Source organism: Onthophagus taurus, unplaced genomic scaffold (assembly GCF_036711975.1).
Source record: "Onthophagus taurus isolate NC unplaced genomic scaffold, IU_Otau_3.0 ScKx7SY_15, whole genome shotgun sequence".
In the NCBI taxonomy this organism is placed as follows: Eukaryota; Metazoa; Arthropoda; class Insecta; order Coleoptera; family Scarabaeidae; genus Onthophagus; species Onthophagus taurus.
In genome coordinates, this window is record NW_027248940.1 from 4335353 (window position 1) to 4356019 (window position 20667).

The 20667-nt window shown below is 26.2% G+C and overlaps 2 protein-coding genes across 3 annotated transcripts in view; one reads left to right on the plus strand and one right to left on the minus strand.

Annotated features, from left to right (window-relative positions):
• Positions 1-2475: 2475 nt before the first annotated feature.
• Positions 2476-3946, minus strand: LOC111416833 (DNA polymerase interacting tpr containing protein of 47kD). The gene is made up of 3 exons (XM_023048934.2): positions 2975-3946; positions 2762-2926; positions 2476-2710 (listed from the first exon to the last, which is right to left on the minus strand). Exons 1-3 carry the CDS (start codon positions 3862-3864, stop codon positions 2626-2628), a joined length of 1140 nt encoding a protein of 379 aa, XP_022904702.2. The 5' UTR covers positions 3865-3946; the 3' UTR covers positions 2476-2625.
• Positions 3947-13745: 9799 nt separating this feature from the next.
• Positions 13746-20667, plus strand: part of LOC111416829 (oxysterol binding protein) — a 32705-nt gene continuing 25783 nt past the window's right edge. The window contains exons 1-5 of one of the 2 annotated variants that reach the window (XM_023048930.2): positions 13746-14003; positions 14201-14266; positions 14361-14549; positions 14608-14872; positions 14935-15103. In XM_023048930.2, the coding sequence (XP_022904698.2) occupies positions 13867-14003; positions 14201-14266; positions 14361-14549; positions 14608-14872; positions 14935-15103 (826 nt within the window). In that variant the 5' untranslated portion in view covers positions 13746-13866. The remainder of the gene's footprint in view (positions 14004-14200; positions 14267-14360; positions 14550-14607; positions 14873-14934; positions 15104-20667) is intronic. The other variant, XM_023048931.2, reaches the window with a different exon arrangement.

Sequence of the window (20667 nt, forward strand, 5' to 3'; positions counted from 1 at the left end):
TTTTATTTAACCACACCATCTTTCAATAATACAATAAAAGAAGGGGACCCCCCTTTTAATATAAACCTAAAATAAACTAAATAAATTTAACCTCACTTTTTTAACACAATTTCTTACATTTTTCCTGCAATTAAAACTTAACTTAACAACTACTTTGTATGTACGAGGATTTTGGGAGTTCTCGTTTATTATTCATGTTATAAAGTTAATTAAATAATTTTTTTTAATAAAATCACAATTAATTATGATTAGTTATTTTTACAACTAATAGATGGCGCTTTGAGAATTAAATTTTTAATTGAATTAATAATTATCTAAAAATTTCTTCTCAGCCACACTATCTTTCACTAAAATAATAAGAAAAGGGGAACCTGCTTTTAATACAAACTTAAAAAAAATAATAAACTTCATCTCACTTTTTTAACACAATTTCTTACATTTTTGCTTGAATTAAAACTTAAATTAACATTTACTTTATGTGTACTAGGATTATGGGAGTTCTCGTTTATTATTTATGTTATAAAGTTAATTAATTATTTTTTTAAAATAAAATTACAATTAATTATGATTAGTTATTTTTACAACTAATAGATGGCGCTTTGAGAATTAAATTTTTAATTGAATTAATAATTATCTAAAAATTTTTTCTCAGCCACACTATCTTTCACTAAAATAATAAGAGAAGGGGAACCTGCTTTTAATACAAACTTAAAAAAAATAATAAACTTCATCTCACTTTTTTAACACAATTTCTTACATTTTTGCTTGAATTAAAACTTAAATTAACATTTACTTTATGTGTACTAGGATTATGGGAGTTCTCGTTTATTATTTATGTTATAAAGTTAATTAATTATTTTTTTAAAAAAAATTACAATTAATTATGATTAGTTATTTTTACAACTAGTAGATGGCGCTTTGAGAATTACATTTTAATTAAATAATTTTGCATTTAATTAATAATTATCTAAAAATTTCGTCTCAGCCACACTATCTTTCACTAAAATAATAAAAGAAGGGACTTTGCTCGTAATATAAACTTAAAAAAAATAATAAATTTCATCTTACTTTTTTAACACAATTTTTTACATTTTTGCTGCAATAAAACATAAATTAACAACTAATTTATATATACAAGGATTTTGGGAATTCTTGTTTATTATTTATGTTATAAAGTTAATTAATTATTTTTTTTTTAATAAAATTACAATTAATTATGATTAGTTATTTTTACAACTAGTAGATGGCGCTTTGAGAATTAAATTTTGAACTAAATAATTTTACATTTAATTAATAATTATCTAAAAATTTCTTCTCAGCCACATTATCTTTCACTAAAATAATAAAAGAAGGGGACCCCCCTTTTAATATAAACTTAAAAACAAAATAATAAATTTCATCTCCCTTTGTTAACACAATTTCTTACATTTTTGCTGCAATTAAAACTTAAATTAGCATCTACTTTATATATACAAGGATTTTGGGAGTTCTCGTTTATTATTTATGTTATAAAGTTAATTAATTATTTTTTTTTTAATAAAATTACAATTAATTATGATTAGTTATTTTTACAACTAATAGATGGCGCTTTATGAATTAAATTTTTAATTAAATAATTTTACATTTAATTAACAATTATCTAAAAATTTCTTCTCAGCCACACTTCCTTTCACTAAAATAATAAAAGAAGGGACTTTCCTCGCAATATAAACTGAAGAAAAAATAATAAATTTCATCACACTTTTTTAACACAATTTTTTATATTTTTGCTGTAATTAAAACTTAAATTAACATTTACGTTATATGTACTAGGATTATGGGAGTTCTTGTTTATTATTTATGTTATAAAGATAATTAAAATAGTTTTTTTTAAATAAAATCAATTGTGATTAATTCATTTTACTTCTAATAGATGGCGCTTTAAGAATTAAATTTTTTATTATTTATTTTTAATTAAACAATTTTACATTTAATTAACATCTAAAAATTTCTTCTCAGGCACACTATCTTTCACTAAAATAATAAAAGAAAGGACTTTTCTTATAATATAAACTTAAAAAAAAATAATAAATTTCATCTCACTTTTTTAACACAATTTCTTACATTTTTGCTGTAATTAAAACTTAAATTAACATTTACTTTATATGTAATATTATTTTGGGAGTTCTTGTTTATTATTTATGTTATAAAGATAATTAAATAGTATATTTTTAATAAAATCAACTATGATTAATTCATTTTACAACTAATAGATGGCGCTCTAAGAATTAAAATTTTTATTATTTATTTTTAATTAAACAATTTTACATTTAATTAATATCTAAAAATTTCTTCTCAGCCACACTACCTTTCACTAAAATAATAAAAGAATCATAATATAAACCTAAAAAAGAAAATAAATTTAACCTCACTTTTTATAACACAATTTTTTGCTGCAATTAAAACATAAATTAACATCTACTTTATATATAAAAGTATTTTTGGAGTTCTCGTTTATTATTTATGTTATAAAGATAATTAAATAATTTTTGTTTAATAAAATCAATTAATTATGATTAATAAATTTTACAACTAATAGATGGCGCTGTAAGAATTAACTTTTAAATTACATAATTTTACATTTAATTAATAATTATCCAAGAATTTCTTCTCAGCCACACTATCTTTCACTAAAATAATAAAAGAAGGAGACCCCCCTTTTAATATAAACCTAAAAAATAAATAAATAAATTTAACCTCACTTTTTTAATACAAATCTTACATTTTTTCCTGCATAATCTCCTTTAAGGTTAAATTAACATCAACTTTATGTATACTCGGCTTTTGTGGGTTCTCATAATACACATTTAAATTGTTTATTTGATATTTTTTATCCAAATCCCAATCTGGAGTGTTTTCAAAGATGACATGGAGATGATCTACGAACCTAATAACAAATTAATTTAACTCTGCTAATTAATTAAATTAAACCTACAAATCAGTCTCAATAAAATTAGCAATAAAATCCGTCTCTTTGTACTCAGGATACATAAAAATAACAGGCCATACGAGACTATTTTCTTCGTTTAAATAAACTCGATTAAAACCTATTCCTGGGAAATTAACATCTAATTCTTTTAGATTCCTAATTTTAACTCCTCTATTATTAATTTCTTTCATTAAAGCTTCTTCTTGTTTCGATTTCTTTTTATTTTCAAACTCTTTTTTTCTTGAATCTCTTTCTAATTGTTTTTTTAAACTCATACAGTCTTTTTTTAATTTTAAAATCTCACTGGAGGGGTTCTTTTTTAAGATTAAATCGCAATATTCGAAACACTTTTCAATTTGGTTTAAGTAAAAACAACAATTTGCCGCTCGAATTTGGGCTTTTACATAATCCGGTTTAATTTTTAAAGCTAATTCTGAGTCTCTTAAACTTGATCGATAATTTTTTAGGTAATAATTCGCCGCGGATCGATTGTTAAGTAGGGATGATTCTATTTCGGGGTCTCCACATTTTACTTTTATGCCTTCGGTGTATGAAAGAATTGCAAGTCTGTAGTTTTTGTGTTTAAAGTTAAAATTTCCATCATCTTTGTAAGAGGTGGCTAATTCTGTTGGGGAGTTCTCGTTTGGGTCGTATTTAAGTTGTTGTAACCCTTCGTATAATGGGTGTAATTCGTCTCCTGGTTTTGGGGCGGTTTTCATGAAAAAGGGGTGCTTTTCCATCTCTTCCTCCCATTTATCTTCGGGCCAACCATCTGCATACTTTTTTTTTGGGAGATTATTAATAAAATCATCCAAATCTTTATCTAATTTCTTTGCTAATTCCAACCTTTCTTCGTCAGTCATCGGTTTTTTTATTTCTTTTACGGTGTTATCCATTTTAATACAACAATTTTTGAAAACACGAGACTTTAAAATTTTTAAGGTTATGTATGTTTGGAATTACTTCACAGATGTATAACGTTAGTTGGGTTGCGTTTAATTAAATAATATTCAGCGAATGCAGATTTAAAAATAACACAAAAGAAGTGTTAAGAAAATTTCTTCTTATTTCTCATATTAAATTGATGAAAACCAACATAACCTCACTTTTTCTTTTCTTAATAAAAATCGATGTAACTCGAAAACTAAATTAGTTGGAGGAAAATGATTTTAATAAAAAAGATTCCTTATTAAGTAAGGATTATTTTATTATTAAAAAGTTTTTCTCCATCATTAATATTTATGAGTCAAATTGTATTATAGTGCAACGATCGAATCTGACAGTTTTTAACTTTAATTCTCAATCATAATTGATATTAACTCAAAAACTAAACGAGATGGAAATAAGTAATTAGATTAAAATAGTTTTTTATTAAATAATTCTTTATTTTTGTTAAGAAAATTTCTTTCTATTTCTTATATTTATTGAAGAAAACGAACATAACCTAATTTTTGCTTTTCTGAATAAAAATCGTTGTAACTCAAAAATTAATTTAGTTGGGGAATATGATTTTAATAAAAAAGATTCCTTATTAAATAAGGATTATTTTATAATTAAAAAGTTTTTCTTCATCATTAATATTTATGAGTCAAATTCTATTATAGTACATCGATCGAATCTGACAGTTTTTAACATTAATTCTCAACCATAATTGATATTAACTCAAAAACTAAACGAGATGGAAATAAATAATTAGATTAAAATAACTTTTTATTAAATAATTCTTCTTTTTTGTTAAGAAAATTTCTTCCCATTTCTTATATTTATTGATGAAAACGAACATAACCTCGCTTTTTCTTTTCTTAATAAAAAGCGATGTAACACAAAAACTAATTTAGTTGGGGGAAAATGATTTTAACAAAAAAGATTCCTTATTAAACAAGGATTATTTAATTATTAAAAAGTTTTTCTTCATCATTAATATTTATGAGTCAAATTGTATTATAGTACAACGATCGAATCTTACAGTTTTTAACTTTAATTCTCAATCATAATTGATATTAACTCAAAAACTAAACGAGATGGAAATAAATAATTAGATTAAAATAGTTTTTTATTAAATAATGCTTCTTTTTTGTTAAGAAAATTTCTTCCCATTTTTTATATTTATTGATGAAAACGAACATAACCTCACTTTTTCTTTTCTTAATAAAAATCGTTGTAACTCAAAAACTAAATTAGTTGGGGGAAAATGATTTTAATAAAAAAGATTCCCTAATAAATAAAGATTATTTTATAATTAAAAAGTTTTTGTTCATCATTAATATTTATGAGTCAAATTGTATTATAGTACAACGATCGAATCTGACAGTTTTTAACTTTAATTCTCAATCATAATTGATATTAACTCAAAAACTAAACGAGATGGAAATAAGTAATTAGATTAAAATAGTTTTTTATTAAATGATTCTTCTTTTTTGTTAAGAAAATTTCTTTCTATTTCTTATATTTATTGATGAAATCGAACATAACCTCTCTTTTTCTTTTCTTAATAAAAATCGATGTAACTCAAAAACTAATTTAGTTGGGGGAAAATGATTTTAATAAAAAAGATTTCTTATTAAATAAGGATTATTTTATAATTAAAAAGTTTTTCTTCATCATTAATATTTATGAGTCAAATTGTATTATAGTACAACCATCGAATCTGACAGTTTTTAACTTTAATTCTCTATCATAATTGATATTAACTCAAAAACTAAACGAGATGGAAATAAGTAATTAGATTAAAATAGTTTTTTATTTAATAATTCTTCTTTTTTGTTAAGAATATTTCCTCCCATTTCTTATATTTATTGATGAAATCGAACATAACCTTATTTTTACTTTTCTTAATAAAAATCGATGTAACTCAAAAACTAATTCAGTTGGGGGAAAATAATTTTAATAAAAAAGATTCCTTATTAAATAAGGATTATTTTATAATTAAAAAGTTTTTTTCTATCCTTAATATATATGAGTCAAATTGTATTATAGTAGAACGATCGAATCTGACAGTTTTTAACTTTAATTCTCAATCATAATTGATATTAACTCAAAAACTAAACGAGATGGAAATAAATAATTAGATTAAAATAATTTTTTATTAGATAATTCTTCGTTTTTGTTAAAAAGATTTCTTCCTGTTTCTTATATTATTTATTGATGAAAACGAACATAACCTCGCTTTTTCTTTTCTTAATAAAAATCGATGTAACTCAAAAACTAAATTAGTTGAGGGGAAATGATTTTAATAAAAAAGATTCCTTATTAAATAAGGATTATTTTATTATTAAAAAGTTTTTCTCCATCATTAATATTTATGAGTCAAATTGTATTATAGTACAACGATCGAATCCGACAGTTTTTAACTTTAATTCTCAATCATAATTGATATTAACTCAAAAACTAAACGAGACGGAAATAAATAATTGGATTAAAATAGTTTTTTATTAAATAATTCTTCATTTTTGTTAAGAAAATTTCTTCCCATTTCTTATATTTATTGATGAAAACGAACATAACCTCGCTTTTTCGTTTCTTAATAAAAATCAATGTAACTCGAAAACTAAATTAGTTGGGGGAAAATGATTTTAATAAAAAAGATTCCCTAATAAATAAAGATTATTTTATAATTAAAAAGTTTTTCTCCATCATTAATATTTATGAGTCAAATTGTATTATAGTACAACGATCGAATCTGACAGTTAACTTTAATTCTCAACCATAATTGATATTAACTCAAAAACTAAACGAGATGGACATAAATAATTAGATTAAAATAATTTTTTATTAGATAACTCTTCTTTTTTGTTAAGAAAATTTCTTCCCATTTCTTATATTTATTGATGAAAACGAACATAACCTCGCTTTTTCTTTTCGTAATAAAAATCGATGTTACTCAAAAACTAATTTAGTTGGGTAAAAATGATTTTAATAAAAAAGATTCCTTATTAAATAAAGATTATTTTATTATTAAAAAGTTTTTCTCTATCTTTAATATTTATGAATCAAATTGTATTATAGTACTACGACCGAATCTGACAGATTTTAACTTTAATTCTCAAACATAATTGATATTAACTCAAAAACTAAACGAGATGGAAACAAGTGATTAGATTAAAATAGTTTTTTATTAAATAATTCTTCTTTTTTGTTAAGAACATTTCTTTCTATTTCTTATATTTATTGATGAAAACGAACATAACCTCGCTTTTTCTTTTCGTAATAAAGATCGATGTAACTCAAAAACTAATTTAGTTGGGGGAAAATGATTTTAATAAAAAAGATTCCTTATTAAATAAGGATTATTTTATAATTAAAAAGTTTTTCTCTATCTTTAATATTTATGAGTCAAATTGTATTATAGTACAATTATCGAATCCGACAGTTTTTAACTTTAATTCTCAATCATAATTGATACTAACTCAAAAACTAAACGAGATGGAAATAAATAATTAGTTTGAAATGGTTTTTTATTAAATAATTCTTCTTTTTTGTTAAGAAAATTTCTTCCCATTTCTTATATTTATTGATGAAAACGAACATAACCTCGCTTTTTCTTTTCTTAATAAAAAGCGATGTAACACAAAAACTAATTTAGTTGGGGGAAAATGATTTTAATAAAAAAGATTCCTTATTAAATAAAGATTATTTTATTATTAAAAAGTTTTTCTCCATCTTTAATATTTATGAATCAAATTGTATTATAGTACAACGACCTAATCTGACAGATTTTAACTTTAATTCTCAAACATAATTGATATTAACTCAAAAACTAAACGAGATGGAAACAAGTGATCAGATTAAAATAGTTTTTTATTAAATAATTCTTCTTTTTTGTTAAGAACATTTCTTTCTATTTCTTATATTTATTGATGAAAACGAACATAACCTCGATTTTTCTTTTCGTAATAAAAATCGATGTAACTCGAAAACTAATTTAATTGGGTGATAATGATTTTAATAAAAAAGATTCCCTATTAAACAAGGATTATGTTATAATTAATAAGTTTCCTTCTATCATTAATATTTATGTGTCAAATTGTATTATAGTACAACGATCGAATCTGACAGTTTTTAACTTTAATTCTCAATCATAATTGATATTAACTCAAAAACTAAACGAGATGGAAATAAGTAATTAGATTAAAATAGTTTTTTATTTAATAATTCTTCTTTTTTGTTAAGAATATTTTCTCCCATTTCTTATATTTATTGATGAAATCGAACATAACCTTATTTTTACTTTTCTTAATAGAGATCCTGGTAACTCAAAAACTAATTTAGTTGGGGGAAAATGATTTTAATAAAAAAGATTCCTTATTAAATAAAGATTATTTTATTATTAAAAAGTTTTTCTCCATCTTTAATATTTATGAATCAAATTGTATTATAGTACAACGACCGAATCTGACAGATTTTAACTTTAATTCTCAAACATAATTGATATTAACTCAAAAACTAAACGAGATGGAAACAAGTGATTAGATTAAAATAGTTTTTTATTAAATAATTCTTCTTTTTTGTTAAGAAAATTTCTTCCTATTTGTTATATTTATTGATGAAATCAAACATAACCTCGCTTTTTCTTTTGTTAATAAAAATCGATGTAACTCGAAAACTAAATTAGTTGGGGGAAAATGATTTTAATAAAAAAGATTCCTTATTAAATAAAGATTATTTTATAATTAAAAAGTTTTTCTCCATTATTAATATTTATGAGGCAAATTGTATTATAGTACAACGATCGAATCTGACAGTTTTTAACTTTAATTCTCAATCATAATTGATATTAACTCAAAAACTAAACGAGATGGAAATAAGTAATTGGATTAAAATAGTTTTTTATTAAATAATTCTTCTTTTTTGTTAAGAAAATTTCTTTCTATTTGTTATATTTATTGATAAAATCGAACATAACCTAATTTTACTTTTCTTAATAAAAATCGTTATAACTCAAAAACTAATTTAGTTGGGGGAAAATGATTTTAATAAAAAAAAATTCCTTTTTAAATAAGAATTATTTTATAATTAAAAAGTTTTTCTCCATCATTAATATTTATGAGTCAAATTGTATTATAGTACAACGATAGAATCTGACAGTTTTTAACTTTAATGCACAATCATAATTGATATTAACTCAAAAACTAAACGAGATGGAAATAAATAATTAGATTAAAATAGTTTTTTATTAGATAATTCTTCTTTTTTGTTAAGAAAATTTCTTCCTATTTCTTTTATTTATTGATGAAAACGAACATAACCTCGCTTTTTCTTTTCTTAATAAAAATCGTTATAACTCAAAAACTAAATTAGTTGGAGGAAAATGATTTTAATAAAAAAGATTCCTTATTAAATAAGGATTATTTTATAATTAAAAAGTTTTTCTCCATCATTAATATTTATGAGTCAAATTGTATTATAGTACAACGATCAAATCTGATAGTTTTTAACTATAATTCTCAATCATAATTGATATTAACTCAAAAACTAAACGAGATGGAAATAAATAATTAGATTAAAATAGTTTTTTATTAAATAATTCTTCTTTTTTGTGAAGAACATTTCTTTCTATTTCTTTTCTTATATTTATTGATGAAAACGAACATAACCTCGCTTTTTCTTTTCTTAATAAAAATCAATGTAACTCGAAAACTTAATTAGTTGGGGGAAAATGATTTTAATAAAAAAGATTCCCTAATAAATAAAGATTATTTTATAATTAAAAAGTTTTTCTCCATCATTAATATTTATGAGTCAAATTGTATTATAGTGCAACGATCGAATCTGACAGTTAACTTTAATTCTCAACCATAATTGATATTAACTCAAAAACTAAACGAGATGGAAATAAATAATTGGATTAAAATAGTTTTTTATTAAATAATTCTTTATTTTTGTTAAGAAAATTTCTTTCTATTTCTTATATTTATTGATGAAAACGAACATAACCCCGCTTTTTCTTTTCTTAATAAAAATCGATGTAACTCAAAAACTAAATCAGTTGGGGGAAAATGATTTTAATAAAAAAGATTCCTTATTAAATAAGGATTATTTTATAATTAAAAAGTTTTCCTCCAGCATTAATATTTATGATTCAAATTGTATTATAGTACAACGATCGAATCTGACAGTTTTTAACTTTAATTCTCAATCATAATTGATATTAACTCAAAAACTAAACGAGATGGAAATAAATAATTGGATTAAAATAGTTGTTTATTAAATAATTCTTCATTTTTGTTAAGAAAATTTCTTGCCATTTCTTATATTTATTGATGAAAACGAACATAACCTCGCTTTTTCTTTTCTTGATAAAAATCGTTGTAACTCAAAAACTAATTTAGTTGGGGGAAAATGATTTTAATAAAAAAGATTCCTTATTAAATAAGGATTATTTTATAAACAAAAAGTTTTTCTTCATCATTAATATTTATGAGTCAAATTGTATTATAGTGCAACGATCGAATCTGACAGTTTTTAACTTTAATTCTCAATCATAATTGATATTAACTCAAAAACTAAACGATATGGAAATAAATAATTAGATTAAAATAGTTTTTTATTTAATAATTCTTCTTTTTTGTTAAGAATATTTCCTCCCATTTCTTATATTTATTGATGAAATCCAACATAACCTTATTTTTACTTTTCTTAATAAAGATCCTTGTAACACAAAAACTAATTTAGTTGGGGGAAAATGATTTTAATAAAAAAGATTGCTTAATAAATAAGGATTATTTTATTATTAAAAAGTTTTTCTCCATCATTCATATTTATGAGTCAAATTGTATTATAGTAGAACGATCGAATCTGACAGTTTTTAACTTTAATTCTCAATCATAATTGATATTAACTCAAAAACTAAACGAAATGGAAATAAATAATTACATTAAAATAGTTTTTTATTAAATAATGCTTCTTTTTTGTTAAGAAAATTTCTTTCTATTTCTTATATTTATTGATGAAAACGAACATAACCTCGCTTTTTCTTTTCTTAATAAAAATCGATGTAACTCGAAAACTAAATTAGTTGGGGGAAAATGATTTTAATAAAAAAGATTCCTTATTAAATAAGGATTATTTTATTATTAAAAAGTTTTTCTCCATCATTAATATTTATGAATCAAATTGTATTATAGTGCAACGATCGAATCTGACAGTTTTTAACTTTAATTCTCAATCATAATTGATATTAACTCAAAAACTAAACGAAATGGAAATAAATAATTACATTAAAATAGTTTTTTATTAAATAATGCTTCTTTTTTGTTAAGAAAATTTCTTTCTATTTCTTATATTTATTGATGAAAACGAACATAACCTCGCTTTTTCTTTTCGTAATAAAAATCGATGTTACTCAAAAACTAATTTAGTTGGGGGGAAATGATTTTAATAAAAAAGATTCCTTATTAAATAAGGATTATTTTATAATTAAAAAGTTTTTCTACATCATTAATATTTATGAGTCAAATTGTATTATAGTACAACGATCGAATCTGACAGTTTTTAACTTTAATTCTCAATCATAATTGATATTAACTCAAAAACTAAACGAGATGGAAATAAATAATTGGATTAAAATAGTTTTTTATTAAATAATTCTTCTTTTTTGTTAAGAAAATTTCTTTCTATTTCTTATATTTATTGATATAATCGAATATAACCTCACTTTACTTTTTTTAATAAAAATCGATGTAATCCAAAAACTAATTTAGTTGGGGGAAAATGATTTTAACAAAAAAGCTTCCTTATTAAATAAGGATTATTTTATAATTAAAAAGTTTTTCTCTATCATTAATATTTATGAGTCAAATTGTATTATAGTACAATCGAATCTGACAGTTTTTAACTTTATCTCTTAATCATAATTGATATTAACACAAAAACTAAACGAGATGTAAATAAATAATTAGGTTAAAATAGTTTTTTATTAAATAATTCTTCTTTTTTGTTAAGAAAATTTCTTCCTATTTCTTATGTTTATTGATGAAAACGAACATAACCTCGCTTTTTCTTTTCTTAATAAAAATCGATGTAACTCAAAAACTAATTTAGTTGGGGGAAAATGATTTTAATAAAAAAGATTTCTTATTAAATAAGGATTATTTTATTATTAAAAAGTTTTTGTTCATCATTAATATTTATGAGTCAAATTGTATTATAGTACAACGATCGAATCTGACAGTTTTTAACTTTAATTCTCAATCATAATTGATATTAACTCAAAAACTAAACGAGATGGAAATAAATAATTAGTTTAAAATAGTTTTTTATTAAATAATTCTTTATTTTTGTTAAGAAAATTTCTTTCTATTTCTTATATTTATTGATGAAAACGAACATAACCTCGCTTTTTCTTTTCTTGATAAAAATCGTTGTAACTCAAAAACTAATTTAGTTGGGGGGAAATGATTTTAATAAAAAAGATTCCTTTTTAAATAAGAATTATTTTATAACTAAAAAGTTTTTTGTATCATTAATATTTATACGCCAAATTGCGACAAAATACAAAAAACGTTTGTTTAACGTTAACTTACAATTATAATAATGTCATCATTTCTAAAGCTTTAAAATTGTTATAATTTAAGTTAAAAAGTTCATTTATAACATTAAAAAGTTAAATTTCTTAAATCTTAACCGTTTAGGACAAAATAGTGTTTTAACCTCACTTTTAAACGTCAAATAAAATTGATTAATAGAAAATCAATAAAGTAATAAAAGCTTTAAAGTTCTTATAATTTAAGTTTAAATCTAACTAATAAAGTTCTTTTGAGTTATATAAGTTTATTTAAATTAAATTATATAATTAACTGATTTTAAAGTTTGTGCTGCAACCAATATGTTTAAATTTGTATAGTTCTGAATTACCAAAATGCATGATTATATTTATTACGATGTTTATAATAAAGGTAGAAATACAATTTTAATCTTTTTGTTTAAATTTAACGGTTTTTTTAATATTACTTGTTAACATATAACAATAATAATAACTTAATATTTTAACAATTTTTGTGGTCACATTTTCACCACTAGATGTCTCACACTTTGACAGTTTACATCAGCGAGATTTGAATTTCAATTCCTAACAAAAATTAATTTATTATTATTATATCTAAACAATTAATATTAAAAAAATAGAAATAGAATTACATTTCTATCTTTATTATGAACCGAAAATCATAATAAATATATTTATGCATTTTGGTAATTCAGACCTATAAAAGTAGGTGGCAGAACAAACTTTAAGGGTTAGTTGATTTAAAAAATTTAAAATAAATATACGTGTACAACTATAAAGAATTTGTGAGTTTAGATTGAATTTTATGATTTTATTTAACATAATATTTTATATTAATTAATCTTTTTCATTTGACGTCTGTAATTAAGGAAAAGATTGATAGATGGCGCATCATAAAATAAAATTGATAAAATTAAATTATTTCGTTTTATTCTATTATAAAATTACAAAAAAATACTTCGAAGTTAAATATAAATCAATACAGATAATTATAATAATTAAATTATATTTTAATTATTTAAGTAATAACTCTATACTCTGCGCCATCTATGTGCAATGAGTTACACTTCCTACTTAAACGAGTAGATATTTCGGATATGTGTTAATAATTTAAAATGATTCACTTTAATTAATTTAAATTTCATCGATTATTTTCTAATAATATCCTTTAATTATTAATTTTCAATTAAAAATTTAAAAGTGACAAATTTAAAATCATCTATATTCATGTTAGTCGATAAAATGGATCGTTTGAGTGTCAATCGTGTTGTCAGTTCGTTTTTGACAACTATGTCTTGACAGACGTCATCGCGACAAGAGGGTGTTGGGGAGAAAAAAAAATAATAAAAGATAAATAAACTGTGTAAAACGATTCATTACGCGCAAATAGAATAAAATGGGCGATGGGGCCCCCGCTAAGGGTGTCCAAAACGAGCCGGCGATGAAAGGATGGCTCTTCAAATGGACAAACTATTTAAAGGGTTACCAAAGAAGATGGTTCGTTTTGCAAAACGGATTGTTGTCTTATTATAGGTAAGTTTAGTCGTTTTAAATGTATCGTAATACGCATAAAATTTCTCATAATAACCCAGGACAACCTTGAACAAAAAAAAAATTAATAGTTTAATGGTAGCTGGTTTTTTATAATTATTGGCAACGTCACAAAATTATAAAATTAATCTAAAAAAAACAAAAACGCTATTCACATTGTTGTTGAATATGTTGTGCAGGGCTGAAAATAATAGCGGGGGCGTCACGACACTGTCTCTGAGGAGAAGGCGCAGATTTCGAAATGGGTAAGTCGAAAGAAAGAGACAAAAAACAGCCCTGCACAAAAAAGAAATTAACCTCAAAAACAAATTAATTTTTTTCATCTTTTTTATTTCAAAGAAACCAAGCGGAAATGGCGCACACTTGTCGCGGAAGTATCTCGCTCCATGGGGCCCTCATTCATACCGTCGATCATTGCACCTTTGTCATCTCCAATGGAGGCACCCAAACGTTTCATATTCGAGCTGCTTCTGAAATTGAAAGGCAAAGTTGGGTTACCGCGTTAGAATTAGCTAAAGCTAGGGCTATGTGAGTATTAAATGAGTATTAAAAGAATTAGTTTTGATTCATTTTAATTTGTTTGAAGTCGAAATTTGGAGAGTGAAGAGGAAGAGGAAGAAACAGAGGATGGGGCGTCTCCAGAAGAGTGGGCCAATGTCGTTCGGGAGTTACAGGCGAAATTGGATGATCTGAAAACGTGTTCGGATTTGATTTCGAAACACGGCGGGGCGCTGCAACGTGCTCTTGGAGAGTTGGAGGTTACCGCGGAATCGGATACAATTCAAGGGAAACACAAAGCTGTTCAGGAGAGGGCCACCCTTTTCCGGATTGCTAGTAACGCAATGATGAATGTAATTTGATTCTGAATTGGTTTGTGGAGTTGTTTCATTAATTTTTTCATTGATTAATTAAGGCTTGTTCTGAATATTTATCGATGGCGTTGAATCATGGGCACAAATGGACGAGGCTCTTGCAACATGAAAGGGAACAAAGGCAGAGGTTGCAAGAAATGGTTGAAACTTTAGCGCAACAACACTCGAAATTAGAACAAGCAGCAGCTGCTAACGCACAACGACCGCGAGGTAAAAAGAATTTATTAAAAAAATCTCTACTTCTCCTGATCCTTATGCCTGATGGCGTCGGATAAATCTTTTTCCATCTACCTCTTCCACTTCCTCCAGTTCCTAGCTAATTCCTTTAAATCTGGTATACTCTATTTTTTAATTTGGAAGAGTAAAATGAAAAGTCACATTTACACAGTGTAATTTTTCAAAGCTATTTTTGGCGGGAGTTTTAAAACCACAGAGGATTTTAAGTAAACTGTAGTTACGAATTGAATTACTTATTTATTTAAAAAAAGTATATACTTTTAATCTGTGGTAACAAGGGCTGATTATTATAGGTGAAATATTTAAATCAAACCTTTTAAAGGCGGTAGATAGGTAAACTTAGACGGTTATTGTTTTTTTTAATTAAATATAAAAAGACACTGCAGAATAATTGTATATTGAACAAATATACATCATATTACATTTCAAATATACATATACAGGGTGATTCAAAAAACCGCTGACAGACTTCTATATGCAGCGCTATTTTTAAATTACTTCTACAAGTATTTTCTAATGTACACTAAGAATGCTGTGAAATTTAGTTATATTACTGTAAAGCTATATTATTGTACTTATAAGATTTTTTTTATTTGAAAATCATAGCAAAACATAAGTATAATAGATTTTAATTTTACAGTGATATAGCTGTAAATTTCACAGCATTTTTCTCAGTGTGTATCAGTTTTATAAGTACAAATATAATAAAAAAATGAAAAGAAAAGAAGAATGAAAAGCTTTTGTGTAAAAACATAAGTTAACATTTTTTTTCAATTATTTTTTAATTCGACTTATTTTAATACATTTAATAGGAATTTATACTGAAATTTCATTTTATTAAGGAAGTGGTATCAATTTTAAGTTTACTAAGTATATATTAAATAAACTGACCGGCAAAAAAACCGGCGACTATAATAAATTAGCCAAAACTTCAGAGCTGGCTTTCTCGCGAACCGCGCGTTCGATTTTGACGATTCTTTTTTTGATCGAAAGGTTGATACTTCGGTAATAATCCTGCGATAGAAATTTTCATTTAGATTTTAATTTAAGCATATATGGGCTGCACGAATGAGAAAAACTTTTTTTTCTCGAAATTTGTAATACCCTGTGGGGTGCAGCTACTACAGCAGATGCTATTAACTGGAATCAAACGGTAGCCCAATCTTTTCTGAACATTTTGTTTTTCTATTCACTCTATTGTCTCTGTTACTAACGAAGATGCAGTGTTTTAAAGCGAACGCCTGTGAAAACAAGACAAACAAGCATAAAAAATCTAAGGTGGCGCGATAGGTTGTGTATGTCATTTGTAAATTGACTGTTATTAAAGATTTTCACAGTCTTTCAACATAATAGCAATCCCGTTGTCAGTAACTGATGATGCGCGTATTGTTACATTAATTGGGGATGGCAAAAGTCAGCGATACGTTGCCCATACGTTGGGTATACCCCGAACGACAATTCAGGATGCCTGCAAACAGGAAATTTCACTAGGCGGCATGGTTTCGCTTCTGCAAAACTGTTTCGGGTGCCCAGTTTTTGGTTTCCAGGTCAGTGATTTAAGGCGCCACTTTTAACAAAGATTAAAAATCTGTATAGGCTTCATTGTAAATTCCCATGTAAGCGCGCAGATTGCAGATGCGCTCGTCGATATCTTGGAAGCAGCCTGGGTCCTTTGGCAGCCTTCTTGCAGCCAGACCACATTTAGCAAGTTTTCAGCGAATGGTTCTCTCACTGACATCAACAACATGCACCATTTGAAGACGACGTCGAGCTTCTACAGCTGTCGTTCTACGTTTGCTTAGAACAATAAAACGGTCATCATCTACTATTGTCACTCGTCTTGTTTTCACAGACGATCGCTTTAAAATACTGCATCTTCGTTAGTAACAGAGATAATAGAGTGAATAAAAAAACAAAATGCTTAGAAATGATTGGGTTACCGTTTGATTCCAATTAACAACCTCCGCTGTAGCAGCTGCACCCCACAGGGTATTACAAATTTCGAGAAAAAAAGGTTTTCTCATTCTTACACCCCGTATATGCTCAAATTAATATCCGAATAAAAATTTCTATCGCAGGATTATTAGAGAAGAATCAACCTTTCGATCAAAAAAAGAATCATCAAAATCGAATGAGTGGGTCGCAAATAAGCCAACTTTGAAATTGTGGCTACATTTTAGTGGCCGGTTTTTTTTGCCGGTCAGTGTATATTAAGTAATACTGAAGGTGTTGGAACAAAGGTGTCCAACCCAACGATGATTATATATCGATTTAAACAGAAAGCTTTAAGTTTCAATTTAAAATAAGTTTCATTTCACAACACAGCTTCCAGGAATTTTATGCGAAAATGTTTTTGCTAAATATGTTTTTTCTCAATATTCTATCACATTTTCGTCGTTCTGTAGCTACAGGTCTGATAAATAAACATTCAAATTTACTGCGTCAACGAAAATGTCGTAGCGCAAATTCAAAAGAAACAGGAAGTTGTGAAAATTGTTCTGCCAAAGCAACTCAAGTACCATTATTCCCCTGGAATGGGGGGACTGCATATTTTGCTAAAATTGATTCCAAAGGCCTTTACTGACAATGAGTGTATTTTGATAGCGTTTTAATTCTGTCACAAAGTTCCAAAATTTTTGACTTCTTGGGACGCAAAGGGTTAAGCAGTGTGAGCCGTGTGATGAGACAGTGGGTGAGGGTGAGGGAGAGGGGAGTGATGATGAAATTTTTTAGGGCGTTTATGGGCAAGTTTATAGTTGTAGACGGGAATTTATAGTAGGAATCTTTGTAAGGTCGTATTGGAGTTCGTTGGAAGGGTTGAAAAGTGGGTTGTGAGGGTGTCTAATGCGAGTGATGATTCTCAGGGCTGCTCTCTCTGCTACCTCCAGATGGTACTGTGATCCTCTTGGCGCTTCAGTCATGATTAATGAGGCATAATCGATAATAGGTCGGCATATTGAAGTAGTTATTCGTTATTGATCGGTTTTTGACCTTCATTTTTACTTTAATGGCGTGGGCAGACAATTTAAAGGTTCTATCCAAGGTAATGCCGAGGTAGTTGCAAGTTGGTGAAGCGGTGATAGGAGACGATTGAATTATTATTGTGGGAGGAGCAACACGAGCAGGGAGGAAGGGGATGAAAAATTGGGTTTTGGAAGAATTTATTAGGATACGCCATTTTCGGTACCATTCCTCTATGTTTTGAATAAGCGTCCGCAGCCTTAGGACTGATGATGGAATGTCCACATCATGTGCGACGAGTGTATTATCGGATTCAAAAGTTTTTGCCCCTCACTTTGAACGCGAATAACAAAAAAACTACTCCGTAGAAAAAATCGAGACCACCTTTGTTGGACACGAAATTTAATTGTTTATAATGTGTGGTGATTTCAAATTTTTTCTCCCACTCGTATAGCAATTGTCACAGGTATAATGAGAAAATGTACGCGATTTCGGACGATCGGCGAAGAAGCTCGACTTTGCGATTTTTTTACACGGGAACGGTTCATCGAAAAAAATCTAAATTTCGACCACACATTGCCTAAAGTGTACTAAACATGCCAGTGTTTTTATTTTTTGATTTTACTGACCCATTTTAAAAAAAAACTAGATTATCGTATGAGATTGAGGCTAACATCATTTTGACCGCCTGATGAAATTGAATAAAACCCTAACCCTCATTGTACATGAAGTACTCAATGCGATTTTATAATGAGAGTTAAATGAATTCGCGCGAATTTATTTCCGCGGGTGTGAGGAGCGGAGGAAGTTTCCGCCGGGCCTCTTCGGTATTATGTGGCGGGCAGGCATCTTTACACGTATAGGACAGGAACGGCTTAAGCGCACTGTACGAATTTTTGTTATTTTTTAAATTTACTTTTCTAATAATTTTTTAAATCAAAACAGCATTTTACAGTTTTTATAACCTTTTATTACAATTATAATTTACAATCAATTGTAACCTTGAATGAGGAACTGTGAAACCTTGAATGTTCAAAATAATAAAATCCTTTTGAAAAACCATAATAATAATAAACCACTACTATTGCTACTAAACCACTATATTCTACTATACAGGTAATTCAAATTCGACCCCCACCATTGGGACCTCAGAAACCATAAAAGATACAGAAATGGTTAAATGGGGACAAAATTGTGTATCTTACAATTAGTGCATCATTTTTCAACTAAGTTTTTGGATCTAGCCGTTTTAGTTTTTAAAATATGGCCGAAAAACAAAAAAATAACTTTTTCGTTTTTTGCCTATAACTTCTTTATTTTTCGTTTTTTCGTGAATCTGAAAAAGCATTCTTAAGGCAACTTTTTATGAAAAATGTCATGGCACAACTAGAAATTTTCTCCGACGTTTCGTTTTCGTGAAACTATGATCAGGTTTATTCTTTTTTTGAATAATTCAATGTTTTTTTAAATGAAATACATTGTGTGACATATCATTGAAATCAGAATTAATTATGCTATTTTTTGGTGTGAAAATCAAATATAGCGTTCATAAGAAAAAATAAACCTGATGATAGTTTCACGAAAACGAAACGTCGGAGAAAATTTCTAGTTGTGTCATGATATTTGTCATAAAGAGTTGCCTTAAGAATGTTTTTTCAATTTAAATAAAAAGCGAAAAAGCAATTTTTTTGTTTTTCGGCCATATTTTAAAAACTAAAACCACTAAGTTTTTGGCTAGATCCAAAAACTTAGTTGAAAGATGATGAGCTCTAAGATACGCAACTTTGCCCCCATTTAACCATTTCTGTATCTCTTATGGTTTCTGAAATCCTAATGGTGGGGGTCGAATTTAAATTAACCTGTATATAAACCACTATTCTACTATATATAATTTACTTATATATAAACTGTCTTATCAATATAATTTCCAGAATAATCGTAAATAATCGAAAAATTGGTTGTTGTTTTCATTTCTGTAAAACCGTTTTTGTAATTCGCGACGGTAACGAAAGCTCTAACAGTACTCAAACGGGTGCTGTAATGAGACTCCTTACAGCATCCGATGCTGTAATGAGATTTTAGTAACATTTTATGGAACCAGTTCAAGTTAGTGACATTGGGTCATTAATTTTTCTAGTTGTCAATGTGACAATTGTTGTCTATGGATGTTTAAACATGTTCTTAGCATCGAATACAAGGTCCACAATGATGAGGATATTGAACACTGAGCAATTTCTCTTATTTTGGGAGGTGTACATGAAAAATTTTTTTCAGGTGAATACATTTTGTGTTTTGACAGTTTCTAATTGTCAATTCAAATTTCTATATTCAAGTGTTCCTACATTGTCAAAATTTATTTAATTTTGTTAAAAAAATAGGATAAAAACGCGAATTACAAAAAATAGCATAAAAAACACGTTTTATAAGACTTAAAGCACTCATTCATTAAAAAACTCGTGGCTTCGCCACTCGTTTTTCAACTTGAATTCGTGCATTTCAAGCGTGTCTTACGAAACTCGTTTTTTATTATACTAATATAAACCCACGAATAATAACACTGTTAATATATATGTGAT

What these genes read in the sequence shown, in the direction of transcription:
- LOC111416833 (XM_023048934.2), bottom strand. Translation starts at nt 3,864, where the DNA reads ATGGATAACACCGTAAAAGAAATAAAAAAACCGATGACTGACGAAGAA. An exon ending in AATTTTATTGAGACTGATTT is followed by an intron (nt 2,927 to 2,974) that starts GTAGGTTTAATT and finishes ATTTGTTATTAG; the next exon opens with GTTCGTAGATCATCTCCATG. An exon ending in GAGATTATGCAGGAAAAAAT is followed by an intron (nt 2,711 to 2,761) that starts GTAAGATTTGTA and finishes TTTATTTTTTAG; the next exon opens with GTTTATATTAAAAGGGGGGT.